A 27249-nucleotide genomic window follows, 5' to 3' on the forward strand; every position below is an offset into this window, starting at 1 on the left:
TTAACTCAACATCTTATTAATTGAGGATCATAAGATTTACAGGATCCACAGAGGACCAGATTTTAAACAAAAACCTATTCTTCAATTGCTGCTCTCTGAATCTGAATAAAATTAATGGCAGCATACTCACATAATGTTACTGAAAGTCAGAACATAAACCCAAACTTTGGCAGTTTTATCAAAATGTCCTTGATAATTAGTACTTTGCTACTTCTCAAAAACCTTACTGCTTTGTGTAACATTTTCAATACAGAAATAAAATACTCTTCAAATAATACATTTTAAAAGATGATTAAGTTTTGCAAAATTAAATAGCATAAATTAAGCATATTAACATTGTTTTTTTTTTTTTTTTTTTTTTTGACAACATGACATAACCAATTTAAGGAAAACTGCAATGGACTAAATAAAAAACCACAAATGTCACAATGTGAGGCACATTTAAATCCTCACATATTACTGACCTTACAAAATCTACTAAAATATTTTAAAGTTCCATTGATTCCATTAATACATAAAAAGAAATTGCAAAAATGCTTAAGACTATATAAGAGTCATCAATTACACAGGCACTTCACATGTAAACAATCTACAGTACAACTGAAAATATTTTGGCACCAACCTATAATACTAAAAGAATTTAATATAAAGCCAGAGTTCTGCATTTTCTACTCATTTTTTTCTAGAAAACTAAGACCAAAGATTGAAGAAACTGTGTATAAACTAGAATTAGAAGTGTATTAAATAACTCAAATATAGAATAGTTTTAAATCGGTAAAAAAATGATTACCTCATCCAGGTGTTTACTAGTATGCTATGATATAAAAAATTAAACCTAAATGATTAAATTGAAACCACATTTTAAATTTAGTATCAATCTGGTTTTTGAAAAATAATCAAGGTTATCAACTGACTTAGTAAAAAGAGAATTTGAATTTATCAAAAACTCATATTAAGTTAATCCTGTCTCCCCCAAAAGAAGTTCGGGCAATTCAAATTTAATTTTTATGTTTTAACATGATTTTTTTAAACCTAAGGCTTGACCTAATTAATTTATTTTTGATTAGAGATTCTTATCATGAATTTGAGATATTCGAAATCACTTCAAATAAATGCAACTATACACTTATGATTTTGAAATGTTACATCAAGCAGTAGAAAGCTGAGATGCCTTGGTTGTAGGTAATTCAAGAAGAGCCTGAACTGTGACACCGACTTTCACAAGACCTCTCTCTTCCAAAATGTGATGAGGCAAACAGAGTCTTTCCTGAAAAACAAAATAAATGACATCAGAACATTTGTTTTTCAATAGTGCAGTAAAGCCTAAACAAGTCAGAAATAGATTTTTAAAACGTTTCCTGTAAAACATCAAGTAAAAAGTACACCATTCTAATTAAATTAAATTCTAATTTTTACAATTGTCTTATTGAGGTGTAATTCACATATAATATTATATTGGTTTCAAACATAAAACAGAATGATTTGAAATATGTATATGGTATAATGCAAAATGATCATCACAATAAGTCCAGTACCATCCATTACCATACAAAGTTAACTTTTAGGATTTACTCTCTTGGCAACTCAAAGCTTATTCTACAATATAACTGACTATAGTCACTAAGTGGTACATTACTCCCATGACTTATTTATTTTATGACTGAAAGTTTGTACCTCTTGAGCCTCCATCACCTAATTTCACTTACTCTCCTCTAGCAAACACCATTCTATTCTCTGTATGTATAATGTACATTTTGGTTTTTTATTTGTTTTTTTTAGACTCCACATATAAGTGAAAACATACAGGATTTGTTTTTCTCTGTCTGACATAATTTGCTTATCATAGTTTCCTCAAGGTCCAACCATGTCACAAATGGCAAGACTTCATTCTTTTTATGGCTTAGTAATATTCCTGTGTGTGTGTGTGTGTGTGTATCACATCTGTATCCATTAATCAGTTGATGGACACTTGGGTTGCTTCAATATCCTGGCTATTGTAAATAACAACACAATGATCGCCGGGGTGTATATATTTCTTTGAATTGGTATTTTTGTTTTCTTTGGATAAACTTTCAGAAGTAGAATTGCTGGAACTTATGGTATTTCTATTTTTATTTTTTTGAGGAACCTGCATAGGGTTTTCCATAGTGACTATACCAATTTACATTCCCACCAACAGGGTATTAGAGTTCTCTTTTCTCCACATCCTCACCAACATTTTGTCTTTTTGACAGTCATTCTAACAGATGTGAGATGATATCCCATTGTTCTACTTCTAAAAGTCTGGGTAGCTCAAGCATCCAACTCTTGATCTCAGCTCAGATCATGATCTCAGTGTCAGGAGAATGAGCTCCCGTTGGGCTCCTTGCTCAGTGCGGAGTCTGCTGGAGGTTCTATTCTGCTCCTTCTACCTACCCCTCAGGAGGATAAATAAATAAAATCCTTTAACAAAATCAATGAAAGCAAGCCAACACCAAGACAAATCAATAGTTAAATTTGTGAAATATAAAGATAAAGTAAAAATCCTAAAATCAGCAATAAAAATGGAGTCCCTAACTTATAAGGGAAGGCAAAATTAGCAGAAGATCTTTCCACAGAAACTTGGCAGGCCAGAAGAAAGTGGCATGATATATTCAAAGTGTTGAACGGGAAAAATCTGCAGCAAAGAATACTCTATCCGGCAAGGATATCAATCAAAATTGAAGGAGAGATAGAGTTTCCTAGAAAAACAAAAACCAGGAATAGGTGACCACTAAATCAGCCCTTCAAGAAATATTAAAGGGGACTCTCTGATTAGGAAAGAAAGACAAATGCAACAAAGACAAGAAAGGAACAGAGAAAATCTCCAGAAACAATGACAAAACAAGTAATAAAATGGCACTAAATTCGTATCTATCAATAGTTACTGTAAATGTAAATGGACTAAAAGCTCCAATCAAAAGACAGAGGGTGTCATAATGGATAAAAGACAACACCCACCTATATGCTGCCTAAAGGAGACTTATTTTAAACCTAAAGACACCTACAGATTGAAATTGAGAGGATTGAGACACACTGGCCAAGCTAATAGATGCAAAAAGAAAACAGGAGTAGCAATACTTATATCAGAAAAACTAGATTTTTAAACCAAAGACTGTAACATGAGATGAAGAAGGGCACTATATCATAATAAAGGGGTCTATCGAACAAGATCCAACAATTATAAATATTTATGCCTCCACCTTGGGGGCAAAACAAAACAATAACAAACATAGAGGAATTCATTGGTAATAATACAATAATACTAGGGAACGTTAACACCACACTTACAGCAATAGACACATCATCTAAACAGAAACTCAACAAGGGAAAATGCCTTTGAATGACCCACTGGAACAGATGGACTTATCCAGAACATTTCATCCTAAAGCAGCAGAATACACATCCTTTTCAAGTGCACACTGGACATTCTCCAGAATAGATCATATACTAGGTAACAAATCAGGCCTGAACAAGTATAAAAAGATTGACATCAGGGCACCTGGGTGGCTGAGTGGGTTTAAGTGTCTGCCTTCAGCTCAGGTCATGATCCTAGGGTCCTAGGATGGAGCCCTACATTGGACTCCCTACTCAGTGGGAGTCTGCTTCTCTCTCTGCCTGCCACTCCCTCTGCTTGTTCTCTCTCTCTGACAAATAAAATCTTAAAAACAAAAACAAAAACAAAAAAAAAAAGGAGAAAAGACACAAATAAAATGAGAAAGAGAAGAAATCACAACCAACACAACAGAAATACAAACAATCATAAAAGAATATTATAAAAATAATATTCAAAAAAATGGGCAATCTGCAATAAATGGATAAATTCCTAGAAATATATCAAAACCTACCAAATATATCAAAACCTACCAAAACTGAAACAGGAAAATTTATAACACTTGAACAAACCACTACCCACCAAAGAAACTGAATCAGTTACCAAAAATCTCCCAACAAATAAAAGTCCTGGGCCAGTTGACCTCACAGGAGAATACTAACAAACATTTAAAGACTTAATACCTATTCTTTCAAAACTTTCAAAAAAGTTTTTTAAAAAAACTTTCAAAATCATTCTACAAACCCAGCATTACCTTGATTCTAAAACCAGACTGAGACTCACATAAAAAGAGAACTACAAGCCAATATTCCTGATGAAAAATTCTCAACAAAATACTAGCAAATCAATCCAACAGTACATTAAAAGAATCATTCACCAGGATCAAATGGGATTTATCCTTGGGTTGCAAGAGTGGTTCAATATTAGCAAATTAATCAACATGATATACCACATTCATAAAAGAAAGGATAAGAATTGTATGATTCTGACAATAGGTGTAGAAAAAATATTTGACAAAGTAAACTATAAAACACTGATGAAAGAACTTGAATATGACACGAGAAATGGAAAAGCAGTCCATGCTGATGGACTAGAAGAATAAATACTGTTAAAATGTCCATACCATCCAAAACGATCTACATCTTGAATGCAATCCCTATCAAAATACCACCAGTATTTTTCAGAGCTAGAATAAACAATCCTAACATTTGTATGGAACCAGAAAAGACCCCAAATAACCAAAGCAATCCTGAAAAAGAAAAGCAAAGCTGGAGGCATCACCATTCCAGACTTAAAGTTATATTACAAACCTGTAGTGATCAAAACAATATGATACTCACTCAAAAACAGAAACATAGATCAATGGAACAGAATAGAAAACCCAGAAAAGGACCTATAATTATATGGTCAACTAATCTTCAAAAAAACAGGAAAGAATATCCAACGGAAAAAAGACAGTCTCTTCAGTAAATGGTGTGATGAAAACTGGACTGCAACATGCAAAGGAATGAAACAGGACTACTTTCTTACCCCAAACAGAAAAAAGAAATTCAAAATGTAATAAAGACCTAAATGTGAGATAGGAAGCCATCAAAACCCTAGAGAACACGGTCAGTAACCTCTTTCACATTGGCTGTAGCAAATTCCTACCATACACGTGTCCTGAGGCAAGGGAAACAGAAGGAAAAAATAAACTATTGGGACTTTATCAAGATAAAAAGCTTCTGAAGAGTGAAGGAAACAAACAACAAAAGCAAAAGGCAGCCTTCAAAATGGGAGAAGATATTTTCAGGTGACATATCTGATAAGAGGCTGGTATCCAAAATTTATAAAGAACTTACAAAACTTACCCCCCAAAAATGTAATTCAGTTAAAAATGGGCAGAAGACATGAGTAGACATTTCTCCAAATATATCAAGATAGATGGCTAACAAACACACGAAAAGATGCTCAAAATCACTCATCATTAAGAAAATGCAAATTAAAACCACAATGAGATATGACTTCACACCTGTCAAAATAGTTAAAATTAACAATACAGGATACAACAGATGTTGGAGAGGATGTAAAAAAAAGGAACCCTCTTATACTGCTGCTGGGAATGCAAACTGGTGCAGTCATTCTGGAAAAGAGTATGGAGATCACTCAAAAAGTTATCTTTTCATCAAGATAAAAAGCTTCTGCACAGTAAAGGAAAGTCAACAAAACGGAGAGGCAATGCACGTAATGAGAGAAGATATTCCGAAAGGATGCTACAAACAAAGGGTTAATATCCCAAGATCTATAAAAAACTCCTCAAACTCAACACTCAAAAAACAGATAATCACCAGGAGGTTCAGAGAACCCCCCTCAAAATCAATAAGAATAGGTCCACACCCCGTCACCTAATAGTAAAATTTACAAGTCTTAGTGACAAAGAGAAAATCCTGAAAGCAGCCCGGGAAAAGAAGTCTGTAACATACAATGGTAAAAATATTAGATTGGCAGCAGACTTATCCACAGAAACCTGGCAGGTCAGAAAGAGCTGGCATGATATATTCAGAGCACTAAATGAGAAAAACATGCAGCCAAGAATACTATATCCAGCTAGGCTATCATTGAAAATAGGAGGAGAGATTAAAAGCTTCCAGGACAAACAAAAACTGAAAGAATTTGCAAACACCAAACCAGCTCCACAGGAAATATTGAAAGGGGTCCTCTAAGCAAAGAGAGACCCTAAAAGTAGGAGATCAGAAAGGGACAGAGACAATATACAATAACAGTCACCTTACAGGCAATACAATGGCACTAAATTCATATCTCTCAATAGTTACTCTGAATGTTAATGGGCTAAATGCCCCAATCAAAAGACACAGGGTATCAGAATGGATAAAAAAACAAAACCCATCTATATGTTGCCTACAAGAAACTCATTTTAAACCCGAAGACACCTCCAGATTTAAAGTGAGGGGGTGGAAAACAATTTACCATGCTAATGGACATCAGAAGAAAGCAGGAGTGGCAATCCTTAGATCAATTAGATTTTAAGCCAAAGACTATAATAAGAGATGAGGAAGGACACTATATCATACTCAAAGGATCTGTCCAACAAGAAGATCTAACAATTGTAAATATCTATGCCCCTAACGTGGGAGCAGCCAACTATATAAACCAATTAATAACAAAATCAAAGAAACACATCAACAATAATACAATAATAGTAGGGGACTTGAACACTCCCCTCACTGAAATGGACAGATCATCCAAGCAAAAGATCAACAAGGAAATAAAGGCCTTAAATGACACACTGGACCAGATGGACATCACAGATATATTCAGAACATTTCATCCCAAAGCAACAGAATACACATTCTTCTCTAGTGCACATGGAACATTCTCCAGAATAGATCACATCCTCGGTCCTAAATCAGGTCTCAACCGGTATCAAAAGATTGGGATCATTCCCTGCATATTTACAGACCACAATGCTCTGAAGCTAGAACTCAATCACAAGAGGAAATTTGGAAAGAACCCAAGTACATGGAGACTAAACAGCATCCTTCTAAAGAATGAATGGGTCAACCAGGAAATTAAAGAAGAATTGAAAAAATTCATGGAAACAAATGATAATGAAAACACAACGGTTCAAAATCTGTGGGACACAACAAAGGCAGTCCTGAGAGGAAAATATATAGCGGTACAAGCCTTTCTCAAGAAACAAGAAAGGTCTCAGGTACACAACCTAACCCTACACCTAAAGGAGCTGGAGAAAGAACAAGAAAGAAACCCTAAACCCAGCAGGAGAAGAGAAATCATAAAGATCAGAGCAGAAATCAATGAAATAGAAACCAAAAAAACAATAGAACAATCAACGAAACTAGGAGCTGGTTCTTTGAAAGAATTAATAAGATTGATAAACCCCTGGCCAGACTTATCAAAAAGAAAAGAGAAAGGACCCAAATAAATAAAATCATGAATGAAAGAGGAGAGATCACAACGAATACCAAAGAAATACAGACAATTATAAGAACATAGTATGAGCAACTCTACGCCAACAAATTTGACAATCTGGAAGAAATGGATGCATTCCTAGAGACATATAAACTACCACAACTGAACCAGGAAGAAATAGAAAGCCTGAACAGACCCATAGACCCATAACCAGTAAGGAGATTGAAAGAGTCATTGAAAATCTCCAAACAAACAAAAGCCCAGGGCCAGACGGCTTCCCTGCGGAATTCTACCAAACATTTAAAGAACTAATTCCTATTCTCCTGAAAATGTTCAAAAAAAAAGGAAGGAAAACCTCCAAACTCATTTTATGAGGCCAGCATCACCTTGATCCCAAAACCAGACAAGGATCCCATCAAAAAAGAGAACTACAGACCAATATCCTTGATGAACACAGATGCAAAAATTATCACCAAAATACTAGCCAATAGGATTCAACAGTACATTAAAAGGATTATTCACCACGACCAAGTGGGATTTATCCCAGGGCTGCAAGGTTGGTTCAACCTCCGCAAATCAATCAATGTGATACAACACATTAATAAAAGAAAGAACAAGAACCATATGACACTCTCCATAGATGCTGAAAAAGCATTTGACAAAGTACAGCATCCCTTCCTGATCAAAACTCTTCAAAGTGTAGGGATAGAGGGCACATACCTCAATATTATCAAAGCCATCTATGAAAAACCCACCGCAAATATCATTCTCAATGGAGAAAAACGGAAAGCTTTTCCACTAAGGTCAGGAACACGGCAGGGATGTCCATTTTCACCACTGCTATTCAACATAGTACTAGAAGTCCTAGCCTCAGCAATCAGACAACAAAAGGAAATTAAAGGCATCCATATCGGCAAAGAAGAAGTCAAACTATCACTCTTCACAGATGATATGATACTATATGTGGAAAACCCAAAAAACTCCACTCCAAAACTGCTAGAACTTGTACAGGAATTCAGTAAAGTGTCAGGATATAAAATCAATGCACAGAAATCAGTTGCATTTCTCTACACCAACAACAAGACAGAAGAAAGAGAAATTAAGGAGTCCATCCCATTTACAATTGCACCCAAAACTATAAGATACCTAGGAATAAACCTAACCAAATAGGCTAAGAATCTATACTCAGAAAACTATAAAGTACTCAGGAAAGAAATTGAGGAAGACACAAAGAAATGGAAAAATGTTCCATGCTCCTGGATTGGAAGAATAAATATTGTGAAAATGTCTATGCTACCTAAAGCAATCTACACATTTAATGCAATTCCTATCAAAGTACCATCCATTTTTTTCAAAGAAATTGAACAAACAATCCTAAAATTTATATGGAACCAGAAAAGACCTCGAATAGCCAAAGGAATATTGAAAAAGAAAGCCAAAGTTGGTGGCATCACAATCCCGGACTTCAAGCTCTATTACAAAGCTGTCATCATCAAGACAGCATGGTACTGGCACAAAAACAGACACAGAGATCAATGGAACAGAATAGAGAGCCCAGAAATAGACCCTCAACTCTATGGTCAACTAATCTTCGACAAAGCAGGAAAGAATGTCCAATGGAAAAAAGACAGCCTCTTCAATAAATGGTGTTGGGAAAATTGGACAGCCACATGCAGAAAAATGAAATTGGATCATTTCCTTACACCACACACGAAAATAGACTCAAAGTGGATGAAGGACCTCAATGTGAGAAAGGAATCCATCAAAATCCTTGAGGAGAACACAGGCAGCAACCTCTTCGACCTCAGCCGCAGCAACATCTTCCTAGGAACATCGCCAAAGGCAAGGGAAGCAAGGGCAAAAATGAACTATTGGGATTTTATCAAGATCAAAAGCTTTTGCACAGCAAAGGAAACAGTTCACAAAACCAAAAGACAACTGACAGAATGGGAGAAGATATTTGCAAACGACATATCAGATAAAGGGCTAGTGTCCAAAATCTATAAAGAACTTAGCAAACTCAACACCCAAAGAACAAATAATCCAATCAAGAAATGGGCAGAGGACATGAATAGACATTTCTGCAAAGAAGACATCCAGATGGCCAACAGACACATGAAAAAGTGCTCCACATCACTCGGCATCAGGGAAATACAAATCAAAACCACAATGAGATATCACCTCACACCAGTGAGAAGGGCTAAAATTAACAAGTCAGGAAATGACAGATGCTGGCGAGAATGCGGAGAAAGGGGAACCCTCCTACACTCTTGGTGGGAATGCAAGCTGGTGCAACCACTCTGGAAAACAGCATGGAGGTTCCTCAAAATGTTGAAAATAGAGCTACCCTATGACCCAGCAATTGCACCTCTGGGTATTTACCCTAAAGATACAAACGTAGTGATTCAAAGGGGCATGTGCACCCAAACGTTTATAGCAGCAATGTCTACAATAGCCAAACTATGGAAAGAACCTAGATGTCCATCAACAGATGAATAGATAAAGAAGATGTGGTATATATACACAATGGAATACTATGCAGAAAGACAACTATTATATGATCTCCCTGATAAGAGGGAGAGGAGATGTAACATGGGGGGTTAAAGGGTTAGGAGAAGAGTAAATGAAACAAGATGGGATTGGGAGGGCGACAAACCATAAGTTACTCTTAATCTCACAAAACAAACTGAGGGTTGATGGGGGGGAGGGGGGTTGGAGGGGTGGGGTTATGGGCATTGGGGAGGGTATGTGCTATGATGAGTGCTGTGAAATGTGTAAACCTGGCGATTCACAGACCTGTACCCCTGGGGATAAAAATATATTATATGTTTAAAAAAAGTAAAATTAATTAAAAAAAAAAAGATAATCAAGACAAAAATGGGCAGAAGACATGAACAGACACTTCTCCAAAGAATACACACAAATGGCTAACAGACACATGAAAAATGTTCATCATCATTAGCCATCAGGGAGATTCAAATTAAAACCACATTGAGATACCGCCTTACACCGGTCAGAATGGCCCAAATCAACAAGACAGTAAACAACAAGTGTTGGAGAGGATGTGGAGAAAGGGGAACCCTCTTACACTGTTGGTGGGAATGAAAGTTGGTGCAGCCATTTTGGAAAACAGTGTGGAGATTCCTTAAAAAAATTAAAAATAGAGCTACCCTATGACCCTGCAATTGCACTATGGTATTTACCCCAAAGATACAGATGTAGTGAAAGAAGGGCCATCTGTACCCCAGTGTTTAGAGCAGCAAGGGCCACAATCACCAAACTGTGGAAAGAGCCAAGATGCCCTTCAAAAGATGAATGGATAAAGAAGATATGGTCCATATTATGCCTCCATCAGAAAGAATGAATACCCAACTTTTGTGTCATCATGGATAGGACTGGAGGAGATTATGCTGAGTGAAATAAGTCAAGCAGAGAAAGTCAATTACCATATGGTTTCACTTACTTGTGGGGCATAAGGAATAACATGAAAGACATTAGGAGAAGGAAGGAGAAAATGAAGAGGGAGAATTAGAGGGGGAGATGAAGCATGAGAGACTATGGACTCTGAGAAACAAATTGAGGGTTTTGGAAGGGGGCGGGTAGAGGTATGGGTGAGCTTGGTGGTGGGTATTAAGGCGAGCATAGATTGCATGGAGCTACATGGTGCATAAACAATGAATCTTGGAACACTGAAAAAATAAAATAAAATTTTAAAAATAAACAAAAAGTTAAAAATAGTACTATCTTACAATCCTCCAACTGCACTACTAGATAATTACCCAAAGGATACAAAAATACTGATTTGAAGGGATACATGCACCCTGATATTTATAACAGAATTATCAACAATAGCCAAATTATGGGCAGAGTCTGAATATCCATCCACTGATGAATGGATAAAAAAGTGGTATACACGATGGAATATTAATCATAAAAAAGAATGAAATCTTGCCATTTGCAAGGACATAGATGGATCTAGTGAGTATCATAGTAAACAAAATAAGTCAGTCATAGAAAGACAAATACCATATGATTTCACTCATATATGGAATTTAAGACACATAACAGATGAACAAAGGGGAAAAAGAGAGGGGCAAAACATAAAACTGACTCTTAACTATAAAGAACACACTAAGGGCTGCTGGAGAGGAGGTGGACAGGGGGACTGGTATTAAGGAGGGCATGTGATAAGCACTTGGTATTATATGTAAGTGATGAGTCACTAAATACTACACCTGAAACTAATATTACACTGTATGTTAACTGATTGGAATTTAAATTAAAACTTGGAAGAAAAAGAATATTCTAAACTTAGATTGTTGTGACTCTTGCCCAATTCTGTGACTATACTACAAACCACTGAACTATATACTTTAAATCAGTGAATTTTACAGTATGTTAATTACATTAATGTTAAAAAAAAAATCAAGTGTGTGCCCAACCTCAGGTGTAAAAAAAGAGGATTACTATCCATATCACACAAACACAACTAAAATTTGATCATAGACCTAAATATAAAACTTAAGATTATAAAAGTTCTAGAGGCGACTGGGTGGATCAGTTGGTTAAACATCTGCCTTCAGCTCAGGTCATGATGTGGGGGTCTTGGGATCGAGCCCCACATTAGGATCCCTACTTGCAGGCAGTCTACTTCTTGCTCTCCCTCCCCTTCATGCTCTCTCTCACTCTCTCTATCAAATAAATAAATAAATCTTTAAAAAAAAGATTATAAAACTTCTAGAAATAAACATAGGAGAAAATTTTTGTGACCCTGAGTTATACAAGGATTTTTTTGGTTTGAAACAAAAAGCAGAATTTTAAAAAATGATATTTTACTTCAAAAAATATATAACTTCCACTGTTTGAAAGATATTATAGGGGCACCTGGGTGGCTCAGTCATTAAACCTCTGCCTTTGGCTCAGGTCGTGATCCCAGGGTCCTGGGATTGAGCCCCACATCGGGCACTCTGCTTGGCGGGAAGCCTGCTTTTCCTCTCCCACTCCCCCTGCTTGTGTTCCTACTCTTGCTGTATCTCTATCTGTCAAATAAATAAATAAAATCTTTTTTAAAAAGAAAGATATTATAATGAGAATGAAAAGACAAGCCAAAACTAATGCTACAATATTTGTAATTCATGCATCTGATAAAGGACTTTGTCCCTTCTTTGTAGAGAAATCTCAAACTCAATGAGAAGAAAACAACCCAATTAAAAAACAGACAAAAGATTAGAACACGTCATAAAAGAAGTCATACAAATGGCAAATAAGCTCTTGAAAAGATGATCAACATCATTAGTCTCCAAGGAAATGCAAATTAAAACCACACTGACAAACCAGTACATACCTATTAGAACAGCAAAAATTAAAAAAGAAAACAACACTGACTATATTAAATACTGGTTGAAAATGTAGAGGAACTAGAACTCATACAATGGTGATAGGAATATAAAATGGTAGAACCACTTTGGGAAATAGTTTTGTACTTTCTTATAATGTTAAGTACACGCCTACTATCCGTTCCCGTCTTTCCACTCCTGGATATCTACTCCAAATTAAAGAATGCATATATCTGGGGGCGCCTGAGTGGCTCAGTGGGTTAAGCCTCTGCCTTCGGCTCAGGTCATGGTCTCAGAGTCCTGGGATCAAGCCCCACATAGGTAAAAATGGTAAAACAGAAAAATGAATATAATGCAATGAATATAATGCAACTAGAAAGCAAACCTTTCTAATTTTTGTTTTCTCAACAAGAGATTGAGCACTAAAAAGAAAGAGCTAACATAAAAATATTTAAGAATTAAATTTTTTAGGGATGCCTGGTGGTTCAGTTGGTTAAGCATCTGCCTTCGGCTCAGGTTATGATCCCAGAGACCTGGGATCGAGTCCAGCATCCAGCTCCCTGCTCAGAAGGGAGCCTGCTTCTCCCTCTGTGTGTGTGTGCTCTCTTTCGCTGACAAATATATAAAATCTTCAAAAAATTTTTTTAATTCCAATAAAAAGAATTTAAATTTTCAAACATCATGTCAGGGGCACCTGAGTGTGTCAGTCGGTTGGGCGTCTACCTTCAGCTCAGGTGATGATCTCAGTATCCTGGGATCAAGATGCATCAGGCTCCCTGCTCAGTGGGGAGCCAGCTTCTCCCTCTCCCTCTGCTCCTCCCCTTGCTCACTCTTTCTCTTGCTCTCGCTCTTTCAAATAAATAATAAATAAAATCTTAAAAAAAATATATTAAAATATCATGTCACGCACAGAGATGTAATTAGAGGAGAACAGCGTGTAGTTTCCAAATTACACTGTAATTCAACTGATTCTCTCTAAATAAATTATATTTATTCACTTGAGGAAAGAAGTCAAAGTGGAATCTGTAGACCAGATTATGATGACACAGGTAAAAAGAGCTAACCCAGCACAACTCAAGATTAAAGTATCAAACCAACACAATGTATAATAAAGTTATACAACATTATATGTCAATTATATCTCAATAAGAATAAATTTTTAAAAATAAAAAAGGGGAAAAAAACACAACTATATTGTGATCTGTTAACAACACCATGTCCTCTCAACAGTCAATCATCTTGATGTTAGGCCTAAAATGTTTTCTAAAAAAGCAATATTTTAACTATTAGTTTTCATTATACATTTACAATATCGCTTTGTTAATTTTATAATACTGCAACTATTATGTGAAACATAAGCCAGTTCCTACAAATTTCAGACAAAGGTTGTCCCATGAGATATCATGTGTTACTAAGATTTTCAATTTGACGTCTTAAATAAAGTTTAAAATGCAGTTAACAAGGGCACTTAGGTGGCTCAGATGGTCATCTTCCCATTGGGTCAGGTCATGACCCTGGGGTCGTGGGATGGAGCCCCACGTTGGGCTCCCTACTCAGTGGAGAATCTGCTTCTTCCTCTCCCTCTGCCCTCCTGCCCTGCTTGTGCTCTCTCTCTGGCTCTATCTCAAATAAATAAATAAATAAAATATTTTTTATAATTAAAAAATAAATAAATAAAATAAAACGCAATTAACACTGCCTACAGATCTTCCCATCAAAGTCTACCAATGGATTTACAAAGGAGTCCAAATGTCTCTCAGCAGGAAAAATGAAAGTAGCAATTACATCATAATCAAGTTTTAATACAGCCACTATGTCACGGTTACTCAGTGATATGTACGATTACAGAACTTTTCCATACATGTAGCTGTTTTATAAATGCCTTTAAAAGCAACTTAAACAATTCATTTGATAGCTGCTATGGTCAAAGCTGGAGCTCAGTAAAATGTACCAAGGGAACATTTTCATGTTCAGAAAGCATGATTCATCCGATTGTGAAGAAAAAGTCCAGTATGCACACAACAAAGTAACATTTAAATGACAATTCTGTTAGAAAAATAATAGTTACCTGTGATACACCCAACTTTTTACAAGCATCAAGAAAATTTTCTACATTTCTTCGACATTTTGCCATGCTCAGTTTAGGCTGCAACGTTAAGAGGAAGAAGAAATATTACAAGCATACTTATACAGAAATTTATCAATAAAAAAATCAAATTTATTGAGGTATATTATTTAAAGATAGTCTCAAGAAGCTCTAACTTCCCTTAGAGAGCTAACAAACTGTAGATAAAACTTACCACTGCTGGTGATGGCACGTGAATACTAGCTACAGAGCGTGGCCTTATGTGATTGGCTAAATGGCAAAGTACAACCCCATCCATCAGTGCAGCTCCAATGTCATCAGGCAAAATTACTTTTAACCTGGACTCGAGATTCTGTAAAGAAATGGGTATAAATCACAGATACTCTATGTAAATACATACGCTACATATTATATTACTAATCGTTATATAATCCAAAATTTTTAAAAACCTTGCAATAAAATTCAGGTATCTTGCTAATTTCCCAAGTTAAACCCATTTCTACAAAGAGATCTGTAAGGTCAAGCTCACTTACATTGCGAAGTTGTCGTATTTGCTCTCGTTCTTCCCGCAGATGTTCCATCTTTCTTCTCATTGTAAATCCTGGATCTGCTGCCCCATACTCCTGGCGAGATGAGCGGCTAAAAGCTATAAAAACAGAAATTTCCTAGCTTATTACAAGGCTAATAGGAAGACTCAACCAGCGGTGGGAAAAGAGGCATGATAAAAAAGAATCAGTACAAAACTACATAAAACAGTATTACTTATTAATACATTCTAAATATTTTTATAGAATATAATTGAAATTACTTATCTGCACAATTGAAAGCAACAGGGAAGACAAGTGTAACGATTTCTACCACCTATATATGTCCGTATTTAAACATATGTTATTAGAAACTTATGCTCCAGGTTAAAATTATTATTGAACATAAATCAGCCTTTATTATCTTTAAAGAAAAAGGAAACTATTCTTGAAGGTCAATACAGTTATTCAGGAATAAAAACTATAATTCAATACCTTGCCAAGTAACATGGATCCATTTTCTTTTGGGCTTGCCAAATGCGAAAAGATCCCTTTTTAAAACCACAATATAATGGAGTGCTATAATTTCAAACAGTGTTTGGTCTGCTGGCAGAGTGGTCATTCTAATAGCAGTCACAGTAGAGTAGAAATAAGACTGCAGTATATCTAAGGCAAAAAGCTGAGGTTTCAGGAGCTTGAAGGTAAAGAGGAAGAAAGAAATGGGGAATGGGAATTGGAAAGACAAATAAGGTTAAGAGAAAATTACTTTTAGGAGAGGGGAAAGAATCTATGTGTACTTAAAACTATGGAATCAATCCCACTTAAGCTGGAAAACTCTAGTTTCATATATAACCAAAAAATTTTATTTGCAGAATATATACTTACCTGATCTAGGCTTCAAGCCAAAAGGACCATGCGAAAAACCATCAGTTCTATCATATTCCTAAAAAAAAAAAAAAAAAAGAAAGAAAAGAAAAGAAAACCAATTTTCTTTCAAAATAACCAAGGTAGTTACTCATATCCATTCCAATCTTTGAAGTATTTGTTTCTATGATTAGTGGCGTACAGAAAGGCAAACTACATTTCAATTCAAACTTACACTTTTCTCTTTTAAAAGGTCTACAAATATTTGCTAATTAATCTGACTACATAAGCTCTTAAATACTTCTCTCTCGTAGTATAAGGAAAAATGAAAATTATTGAATTATACAAAATAGGTACTGGGGTATCTGGGTGGCTCAATCAGTTAAGCATCTGCCTTCAGATCAGGTCATGATCCCAGGATCCTGAGATGGAGCCCCACATGGGGCTCCCTGCTCAGCAGGGACCCTGCTTCTTCCTCTGCCCCTCCCCCTGCTTGTGCTCTCTCTCACTCTCCTTTGTTCTTTCTCTCAATAAATAAATAAAATCTTAACTAAATAAATAAAAAGGTATTATTTTTTGAATGAACATTGAGATCAAAGCCTCCACAAAGTCAAATAAGCTTCAGTGAAAAAATAAGTGGATTTAGCAACATTCACTCAGTTATCTACTATGGACTTGACATTTAGTAGATAATATGAGGCAAACCTGCACATTCATACTAATAGGGGGTGATAGGTGACACTAACATGATAAATTATTATCTCTTCTATTTGAATAAATTGTTTCAAAATACTTTCACACAGTGGTGTGGTGTGCTATGGAAAGAAATAGTATATTTTAAAAAATCGAAGCTTGGTGTTAGAAAGCTTAGGCTAACTTTTGAGCAAAACATTCAATTTCTCAGGGTACCTGGCTGGTTCTGTCAGTCTGGCATCTGCCTTGGGCTCAGATCATGATCTTCAGGTCCTGGGATCAAGCCCTATATCAAGCTCCCTGCTCAGTGGGGATTCTGCTTCTCCCTCTCCCTCTGACCCCTGCTTGTGATCTATCTCAAATAAATAAATAAAATCTTTAAAAAAAATTAATTTCTCTGTGACTTTCTCCATATTTAAGATGGAGTGTTTGTTGTGAAGATTAACTCAGATAACTAAAAGAAAGCACTTTGGAAATTGTACAGTGATAAGAAAACATTTTCAGCCGTATCTTATTTAATGCTTGCAATAACTATGAAGCAGCTAGAGTATGGGTTTCAGTCACTTGTCTCTCATTTATTGATTGGGGTCTTTGGGAAAGGTTACCAATCTCTTCAGCTATAAAATCATGAGGATAATACCAGCTCATGGGACTACTTCAGGTTCAAGTGTATAGGCAAGCACTTTGTTAATAGTATAGTACTAGGAATGCCTGGGTGGCTCAGTCAGTTAAGTGTCTGACTCTTGATTGAAGCTCAGGTCTTGATGTCAGGGTTATGAGTTCAGACCCTGCAGTGTGTTCTACACTGGGCATGGAGCCTACTTAAAAAAAAGACTAAACAGTATAGGGGTGCCTGGGTGGCTCAGTCAGTGGAGCATGTAAGTTTAAGCCCTATGTTGTGAATGGAGCCTACTTGAAATTTAAAAAGATAATAATAAATAAAATAATAATAAAAAATAGTATAGTACTATACTAATTGTTTTTACCATTGTCTTTCACAGATGAAATGCAAGTAATCAAAATTCTGTTAATTCTCTAAATCTTCTGTTGATTAACATGTTATACGCAGTTCAAGTTGAATGTTAGTTGAGCCACCAAAGCACATTTTCATCACCGTACTCATCTACAAGCTCATAGTTCATCTTCATTATTTGGTTAAAGTGTTATGAATTCCCCAAAATATGACTTATCCAAATGCAAGCAAAATGTATTATAAAAGCAATATAATTTATTTGAGAAAAATGGCACTAATACTCTCCCCATGAGCAGAGATGATAAAATCATAAGGAAACTAGGGAACTAGTAACTGATACGCTTACATTTATTATAACTGAAAGTAAAAGAAAAGATTAATAAGATCATGTGACAAAGACTAATTTTAGGATATCCTAATTTAAATTACTTTTTAAAAGAATCCAAACCATTTTACTTGCCATATACATAATTTAGACATGTTTATAAAGCTAATACCAAAAACATTTAAAAGTTTTATAGTGCGGGGCGCCTGGGTGGCTCAGTGGGTTGAAGCCTCTGCCTTCAGCTCAGGTCATGATCCCAGGGTCTTGGGATCGAGCCCCGCATCAGGCTCTCTGCTCTGCAGGGAGCCTGCTTCCTTCTCTCTCTGCCAGCCTCTCTGCCTACTTGTGATCGCTGTCTGTCAAATAAATAAACAATATCTTTAAAAAAAGAAAGTTTTATAATGCAACTCACCCAAAACAAAAGCTAAATGATCCTGGCTTTTAAAAAAAATTAATACCACTTACATAAAATGAAATACTATCTACGTCATTAACCAAAGTTACATGATGAATATGGATGTTCCAAATATTTAGACGAAGTTCTGAATTCACCAAGTGAATACATAATCATTTCTTTACTAATGCCAACACACTTTTAGAACACTAAATAATCTGAAGTAGAAAAGATACTATTTCGAATATTTTAAATTTATCTCCTGTTGTAAAGTAATGGGCTTAACTAAATTAGAAGAATTGGTCATTCAAGCCACCAGAGTATGGGTGAGATCTCACAAATCTTGACTTTCATCCACCCTTCTCCCCATGCTCCCCCTTAGGTCTAATATGACAAGAAAGGTGTACCCTCCTGTCGATAGGAACAACCCACCACAGGGAAGTTTCTCGTGGAAAAAGGAACTTTCTCTTGCATTGCTTTCAGACCTAATTGGTTATGAGAAAAACCAAAGGCCATTGCACAATGCTGAAGTACTTCTTTCAAATATAAAATTGTGAAGTTGTTCTTAACATTTATTTGAAAATATAGATGAATTATAAAACATAAGAATTTTATAAAGTGAAGTCTATGCTCTATAGGCATTTTCCAATAAAAGTAATTCAGGTAATACTATTACTATAAATATTTGTACAAAAGATGGTGTTCTTAGAATTTTTTATAGGCTAGGTTTGCACAAATTAAACTACTGTAGATTTCTTAATATGGGTGAATAAATTATATTGTTTAAAAGAAAAAGAATGATGAGATTAAAGAGAAGAAACAAGGAAGAAACCTAAGTAAACACATATAAAAACAGAACTTGTACCTCAGATGATACTGGAGATTGTGGTGACATATTAGCATTATCACTGTCTTGCTAAAATATAAAAATAAAAATATGAAAGATGAAATTAAAATACAAATGATGATTTAGACATATAAAAGAAAAATTGAAAACTGTTTTGATTAACTGCTAAAGGAAGAATCTGGAAAATACTATCAACCACCTTGCCACTCAATATGTGGTCTGTGAACCAACAGCATCTGCACCCTCTTGGAGCTTGTGAAAAATGCAGAATCTCAGGCCAGCCCTAGACCTGCTGAACCAGACTCTGTATTTCAATAAGATCCCCAGGTGATTGATTCATAAGCACTTTAAGGTATGAGAAGCACTATCAATTCACATCAAATATTCCTAAAAAATCTATTTCCCTTAAATAACAAAAATGAAAAAAAAATCTTTCTGTATTTTTTAGAAGAGATCCATATTTAGGATTAATTATTGATGGGACATGCCAACAAGATGCTACAATCTGAAAGAGGTATATGGAGGCATACAAAAATTCTATCACCCCAAGTACGAACATTTTACATGGAAAATTATGTGTATCTAATATTGGCTTAGAAGTAAATATAAAGAACTTAACTGCATAAAATAATATTAAATGGTCCATGATTTTGAATGACTACTACCAACCAAATACAAAAATCTTCACATTTAACCTTGAATATGCATACCACATAAGACGTTTATTCATCATTCAACAGATTATAGACTGCCTATTATTATATGTAAGACATGGTACTAGACAGTGGGGATATTAACATTTAGTAAAATATCATCCACTCAAGGATCTCTTAGTCTAGGGGGAAATGATATTCATTTGTACAGGTAATACAACCTTCTCAGTACAATGACAAAGCTATGCATGCATATTATGAGGCACGGGTAAGGGGCATTTGGGGAATTGGAAGGTGTGGTAGAGAAAGGCAAATCTCCTGAGAAAGTGAAAAATTGAGTAGGTGTTTACCAGAAAGAGAAGGAATGAACAACATTCCAAGATGTCTAAAAGGACAAAGGCACAGAAGCAAAAACGAAAGAAAATTTTTGAGCAGTCCATATTGGGAGAGTACAGTGAAAGAAAGAGAAAGCAGGACAGATTATGAGCTGAGGTTGATGTGCTAAGCAGGGGCCTGCTCAGGAAGAACCAAGAATTTACCTTCTAAGTGACAGGGACACAATGAAGCTTTCTAATCAAAGGGATAGCCTGAGCTCATTTTTGTGTTCTTTGGAGCAATCATTGTGGCTGCAAGGAGAGAAATGGGCTGTAGAAAGGGAAAAGAGGAAGGATGATATTGCATGTGGTACAGGCAAAAAAAATGCTAAGCGCCTGTGCCAGGGCAGAAAAAGCAGAAATGCATGTGGGGAATGTATTCAAAATATTTCAGTATCACTAAGAAAAAGTAGGTATTTGGTAACTGATTAGATATTAAGGCAGGCAGGACCAAAGTGGATATAAAATACAAAGGGACATGATGTCCATCAACTGATTAATGGATAAAGAAGATGTGGTATATATCTACACTGGAATATTATGCAGCCATCAAAAAATGAATTCTTGCCATTTGCAACAATGTGGATGGAACTAGAAGGTATTATGTTAAGTGAAATAAGTCAAGCAGAGAAAGACAATTATCATATGATCTCACTGATATGAGGAATTTGAGAAACAAGACAGAGGATCATAGGGGAAGGGAGGGAAAAATGAAAAAAGATGAAGCCAGAGAGGGAAACAAACCATAAAAGACTCTTAATCTCAGGAAACAAACTGAAGGTTGCTGGAGGGGAGAGGGGAGTGAGGTATGGGTGGCTGGGTGATGGACATGGGGGAGGGTATGTACTAAGTGAGTGCTGTGAATTGTGTAAGACTGATGAATGACTGAAACAAATAATACATTATATATTAATTTAAAAAAAATTTTTTTAAATACAAAGGGACAGGAACAATGCCAAGCTGTACCTCTAGCTCAGGGTTCAGCAAACATTTTCTGTGATTCCATTTCTTAAAGTTTTCAGAAGCCCTGCCTAGTACTCAACATCAAATTACCTACTAATCCCTCTAATGAAAAATGCACAAAGCTTAAGTATTTATGGTGATGACACTATATCATTTCAAAAATGCTAGGCTGCTCTATAATTTAAAAATGGTGAGATAGAAAAATTTATAGTAATGCACAAGCTGTAGCAACTTAATTTTAAATGTTAAAAGAGTACACAAAATTTATAAAAAAAAAAGATTAATAAATTCCAAAAGAATCTCAAATGATCACAATGTTGATTTAGGAAAACAATAGATGAGAAAATGTAAAAGACAAATGTTATTAATATAATTCTAAAACTGAACTATTAGAAATTCTGTTCAAAATAAAGGATATATGGAAATTAGATGATTAAATTAACAATTGCAAGATGATGCTCAGTTTTTATTATTGGAAAAAAAAACCCATGCATTAAATCACTAACCAAGAAACTGACAGAGGTATTACATTTTACTCTGAATGAGCCAACTACATATAAAAAGTAAACATTTTAAAATAATTGCTACTACCCCCCCTTTTCTCACCTCATCCTTTTCATTGCCACTTGAACTCTTCCTTGATGATTTATACTGAAAAATATTTAAAACATACACTTTATTTTTCTTTGAACACATGAGTTCTCTATCAGTAAATTATATGTAAGGTTTATTCATATTTTGGTACTTTTATTAAATTATCTGATACTAACTTTAATTATATAACCAATTTAAACAGTCCTACCAGTTACTAATAGCTAACACAAACAGTGCTTTCATGGCATCATTCTATATATCTATTAACATTTCCTTCCTGAGCCAATCCACTTCCCATTCATTCAAGTTTTCTATCTGAAAGTTGTCTTAAACTCTCTGTTTTTCTTAGTTCACTATATCTAAAACATCATTGTCAATTTTTTCTGTAATGTCTCTCAGGCTTACTTCCAAATTCAAACAACTACCAACTTATCCTAGGCCCCCATTACCTCACACCTAGTGGGTAATCTCACCATTCAAAAATGCCATCTATTGTTAAGAAACCTACTGATTTCAGGTAAAAAAAAACAAAAACCATTATGTTAGGTATATATACTGATCATACAATAACAGTAATAGTGATAATAGCTAATACTTATAGAAGCGTTTACTATACACCAGGCCCTGTCAAAAGTGTGTTACATGTATCAACCATTTAATCGTCCTAACAATGCTCAAGTGAATACTATTATCTGCATTTTATACTGAGGCACAAGGTCATATGCTTAAAATAAAAAATGCTAGTGTGTGAAAAAGTGCTTGTTTTTAGAATCAAGAATTAAAGAAATACAGTGACAACCACTATAGTTCTTGTTTCAAAGTCCTCTAGGGTTATTATTTCTAAATCCTCCTCACCACAAATAATCCTGCAAATCAGTGCCAGATTAAAACACTCAAAACACTACTTGCAACTCATGACTCCCTTACTGAAAAACCTACTTTCAAATTATGTTCAGATTTCTTTACCTGGCATTCAAAGTTCTACTTAATGTCCCTCTTTACTTATGCAGCTTTATATTCCCTAACTCTTGGAAAACTAGATAATCTACCTGAGAGCTCAACCACAGATTGGGAGGCAAGCAGTATTAGGAATTACAAATATCAAACCTAAATTCCTTCACTGTCTCTCCAGTGATTTATGACAGCTATCACTAATCTACTAGGGTGCTCTCTCCAGCTGATTCCAGACATAATCTCAATATGTTTACACCCAATGTTCCAGATAGCCACTGAATGGAGTTGTGGCATGTGTGAAAAAACCTACTTGCCATCCTTAGGCATGATGCTTGCAGACAATTTGTGTTCTTGGTTCTATTCTACTTCAACAAAAGAGGGACGGGGTGCCTGGGTGGCTCAGTGGGTTAAAGCCTCTGCCTTCGGCTCAGGTCATGGTCCCAGGGTCCTGATATCGAGCCCCACGTCGGGCTTTCTACTCAGCAGGGAGCCCACTTCCCCTCCCTCTCTCTCTCTGCCTACCTCTCTGCCTACTTGTGATCTCTGTCAAATAAATAAAATCTTAAAAAAAAAAAAAAAGTGACATTTGCACAGCAGACGCTAGGACCTGAAGATGGCATCCGTCATAACAGTAAAGGAGAAGAAATTCATGGACGTCTAAACAGAGGAGCTGCTAAGTTGAATACTGTTGTAGGATTTCACTCCTAAAGGCACTGTTGGGGTTTTGCGAAGAGGTTACTACCAGTATTACAAGTACGACAATGTGAAGAAAGGGACCATCATGGGGGTTTCTATGTTGTTGGCATCTTACATGCTTTTCAACTACTGCCTTTCATTCAAGGAACTCAAACATCAACAGCTACATATGTACCACTGAAGAGGGCCCAGGAGGGCGCAGTCTGCATTCCTGACCATGACCTTCTCTGTCAGGCATGACTGATATTTGTTGAATCCTTTCCTATTTTAACTGAGAATTAATACCTGATACAAGAAGACTGGTACAAAAACAAAACAAAACAAAAAAAAAAGAATGACATTGGAGTGAATAATAAGCTAATATTTATTAAATGTATACTTTGTGGCAAGTGCTATTCTCATAACTACTTCACATTATCAAGTAATTCAGTAGTTATAGAATCCTGTAAAAGAAGATACTATCAGAGTCATTCGAGGATAGAAAAAAATTAAGCTCAGCAAGGTCAGGTGATTTGTCAAAGTCACACAGTTAGTGAATATCCAAGTTAAAAACTGGAACCAAAGCATCTTGATCCTAGAAGTCAAGGCTCTAAGCCACTATGCTATACTACCATCTCTAAATCCTGAAAGATTAGTAGAAGTTTGCCAGGAATAAAAAGAGCTAGTGGGCATCCTCAGAAGGAAAGCACAAAGGAATAAAAAAGCTTAGCCTATGTAGAAAACAAAGAGTAGAGGTATGGTGGGGCGCCTGGGTGGCACAGTCAGTTAAGCGTCAAACTCTTGGTTTTGGCTCAGGTCATGATCTCAAGGTTGTAGATCGAGGCCCCTACTGGGCAGGCTCCACACTCAGCGGGGAGTCTACTTGAGACTTCTCTCTCCCTCTCCCTCTGCGCTTCCCCACCCATGCTCTCTCTCACACTAAAATTAAATAAAGAAATAATTCTTTTAAAAATAACAGCAGTATGGCTAGCGAGGAGAGTGAATTGTAGCAGGTAATAAAATTTAGAGGAGTAGATGAACACAGTGTCTGAAGTTTCGTAAAAGCCCAAACTTTGTGTTACTGATAATAGAGATCCAAGAAAAAAATTTAAGTCAGGGGATTTCTCTAAGGACTGTGAAACTACAGATAGGGAGGCCATTTAAGGAGTTATTACATTTGCCTAGACAAGAAAGAATGAGGGTTCCAACAAAAGCAAGGGCAGTAGGGGGCACCTGGGTGGCTCAGTGGGTTAAAGCCTCTGCCTTCAGCTCAGGTCATGATCCCAGGGTCCTGGGATCGAGCCCCGAATCGGGCTATCTGCTCAGCCAGGAGCCTGCTTCCCTTCCTCTCTCTCTGCCTACTTGTGATCTCTGTCTGTCAAAATAAATAAATAAAATCTTTAAAAAAAAAAAAAAAAAGCAAGGGCAGTAGAGATGGAGAAGAAATGATGAATTGGAGAAAGGACATATAATTAACATCCTGGTGATCAATTAGGTGAGAGGAATAAGAGAAGGAAAGATCCAGGAGGACAGAGGTATAGAGCACAGACAACTGGATAGACATTGCTACTATTAACTCGAATAAAGAAAAGAGAGGAAGAGCAACTTCTATGCAGGAGACGGGCAGGAGGGAGAGACGTATCAAATATGAAATACATGTAAAGCATCCAGACAATTAAAACACAGGTCTGGAGACCAGGAAAAAAGCTGTGGTATGTAAATTTAGACCCCCCCCCAGAATATGAGACATCTGGAGTCATAAAAGCTTCAGAGAGCATTTTTAGGGTAATGAAAAGAAGATGAGCCCCTAAAAGCAAGCAGAAGCAAAGTCAGAAGATAAACAAGAACATCCAAAAGAAAACAAAAAAACCAAGGAAGAAAAATGAAATAGAAAACAAGAAAGAAGTTTCAAGAAGAGAGATGTGGTAGTAATCACTGTCATATTCTTAGGTACAGGGGTGCCTGAGTGACTCAGTTGGTTAAGCCTCTGCCTTCAGCTCAGGTCACGATCTCAGGGTCCTGGGATCAAGTCCCAAATCAGGCTCCCTGCTCAAAGCAGAGAGTCTGCTTCTCCCTCTCCCTCTCCCTGCTGCTCCCCTTGCTTGTGCTCTCTCTCTGTCTAATAAATAAATAAAATCTTTAAAAAAAAATTCTTAGGTACATGTTAAGCTCTAGGTAAGAGGTTATTTCAATGGAGAAATGGAAGCAGAATCCAAACTGTGGTGGGTTAAGAAGTGATCAGAACCTGGAGATATAGAAATGGTAAGTCTGGCCCTAAAAGGAAAGAGACAAGGCAACAGCTCCAAGGGGACTTGGGGATAACTGCAGAGGTCTGAGCTCATGTATCCGATGGAAAGTAAAGACATGGAAAGAATATAGAAGAGTGAGTGAATAACTGATAAAGGAAAGAAACAGAGTGTAATGAGGTCAAGAACATAGATAATGAGACTTGTAGTACTATAACTCAACTACACTTCTAATTAAAAATATCCATGATATATGACAACTTAGGAAGGCACTCCTTAGTTTGCACTACTGCACAGATTTAAAGGTCTTAACACCCAAAACCTAATATATGCATAGATTTGAGAATATTCTATAAGTCCAACTTTTACTGAATCAATTCAACTGTCCTCAATTAGTATTAGTCTGAATAACTAAAGTTTATTATATCTAAATTGAAATAACTTAGTAAAGACCTATTTACAAACCAGAGAAACAAAAAAGGTCAGTTCACTTCTGAAGCTTATGTTAATTTCACAGAAGAGCCATTAACTTGTGCAAACTCCATTGACTCAGAACAAAACAAATCAGGTTATTTCACAAACCCAGTTAGCTTCCCTATTCTAGGATAAAATTAGTCATGATCAGAGAAAATACATAAAAATATTTTCCTTGGCATTAGCTTGTAAATGCAGATATACTGTATTTATGAAATCAGATATTTATTTAAGGGTCATTATAATATTTTATCATAACAGCAATAAGATACATTTGTAGACAAATACATATGGCATTTCAATAAATCAAATAATCTTTAAAACTAATATGGTATAGTTATGTTATTGCTTTTTAACTTTCTTGTTTAGAAATCAACCAAGTGATTTAGAAATCTATGTATTATTATTTTTAGAAGAAATTAAAGCTACTAATTTACATTAAACATAATTTATCAAAAAATTAGATGTTCATATTTTGTTGTGTGTCTTATTAAAAGTATTAATACACCTCTGTAAAATGTAAACTACATTTGCCCTTCTTTAAGAGATTTTTAATAATGTATTTCCTGAAATATGTTTACTTTAAAAATGCAGTGACTTTATTTTGACAATGAGGACATTATTTTATTTAGTAGAGTAGTAACCTACACAAGAGTGGTCTGGGAGTCTAGAAGAGTTAGTGTAACTCTCCTACAATGATTTTTTTTTTACTCATATAATCTGACCCAATTTATCTTCTTGCTCACATAATCTGGCCAATATGTTGAAACCTTTTTTACTTAGTTTCAGTAAGTTTTTACCTGAAAAACGTTACTATCCAAGATCAGTCTTGGCAACTGAGAAATAATATATAAAGAGACCCATGCACACAAACATACACATAAACACTTTCAATAAATATACTGAATAACAACAATGCCATTAATAATTTACCATGGAACACAAAGAAATCTTGTGGCTCAGTCATTTACATGTGCTGGGATAAAGTTGCA

At 35.7% G+C, this 27249-nt stretch overlaps 1 protein-coding gene and 1 non-coding gene across 5 annotated transcripts in view; both read right to left on the reverse strand.

Annotated features, from left to right (window-relative positions):
* Positions 1-339: 339 nt before the first annotated feature.
* Positions 340-27249, reverse strand: part of LRCH2 (leucine rich repeats and calponin homology domain containing 2) — a 98775-nt gene continuing 71865 nt past the window's right edge. For 2 of the 4 annotated variants that reach the window (XM_032837097.1, XM_032837094.1), the window contains 7 exons: positions 21921-21965; positions 19343-19393; positions 16114-16171; positions 15238-15350; positions 14919-15056; positions 14687-14764; positions 340-1267 (listed from right to left, as the gene is read on the reverse strand). In XM_032837097.1, coding sequence (XP_032692988.1) covers positions 1148-1267; positions 14687-14764; positions 14919-15056; positions 15238-15350; positions 16114-16171; positions 19343-19393; positions 21921-21965 — 603 coding nt within the window. In that variant the 3' untranslated portion in view covers positions 340-1147. The remainder of the gene's footprint in view (positions 1268-14686; positions 14765-14918; positions 15057-15237; positions 15351-16113; positions 16172-19342; positions 19394-21920; positions 21966-27249) is intronic. The other 2 variants (XM_032837098.1, XM_032837095.1) reach the window with 1 other exon arrangement.
* Positions 18877-19005, reverse strand: LOC116854924. Its single transcript, XR_004380249.1, has one exon. It is a non-coding gene; the product is annotated as a small nucleolar RNA SNORA35 (small nucleolar RNA).

Source organism: Lontra canadensis, unplaced genomic scaffold (genome assembly GCF_010015895.1).
Source record: "Lontra canadensis isolate GAN:19392208 unplaced genomic scaffold, GSC_riverotter_1.0 scaffold96, whole genome shotgun sequence".
NCBI classification, from domain to species: Eukaryota; Metazoa; Chordata; class Mammalia; order Carnivora; family Mustelidae; genus Lontra; species Lontra canadensis.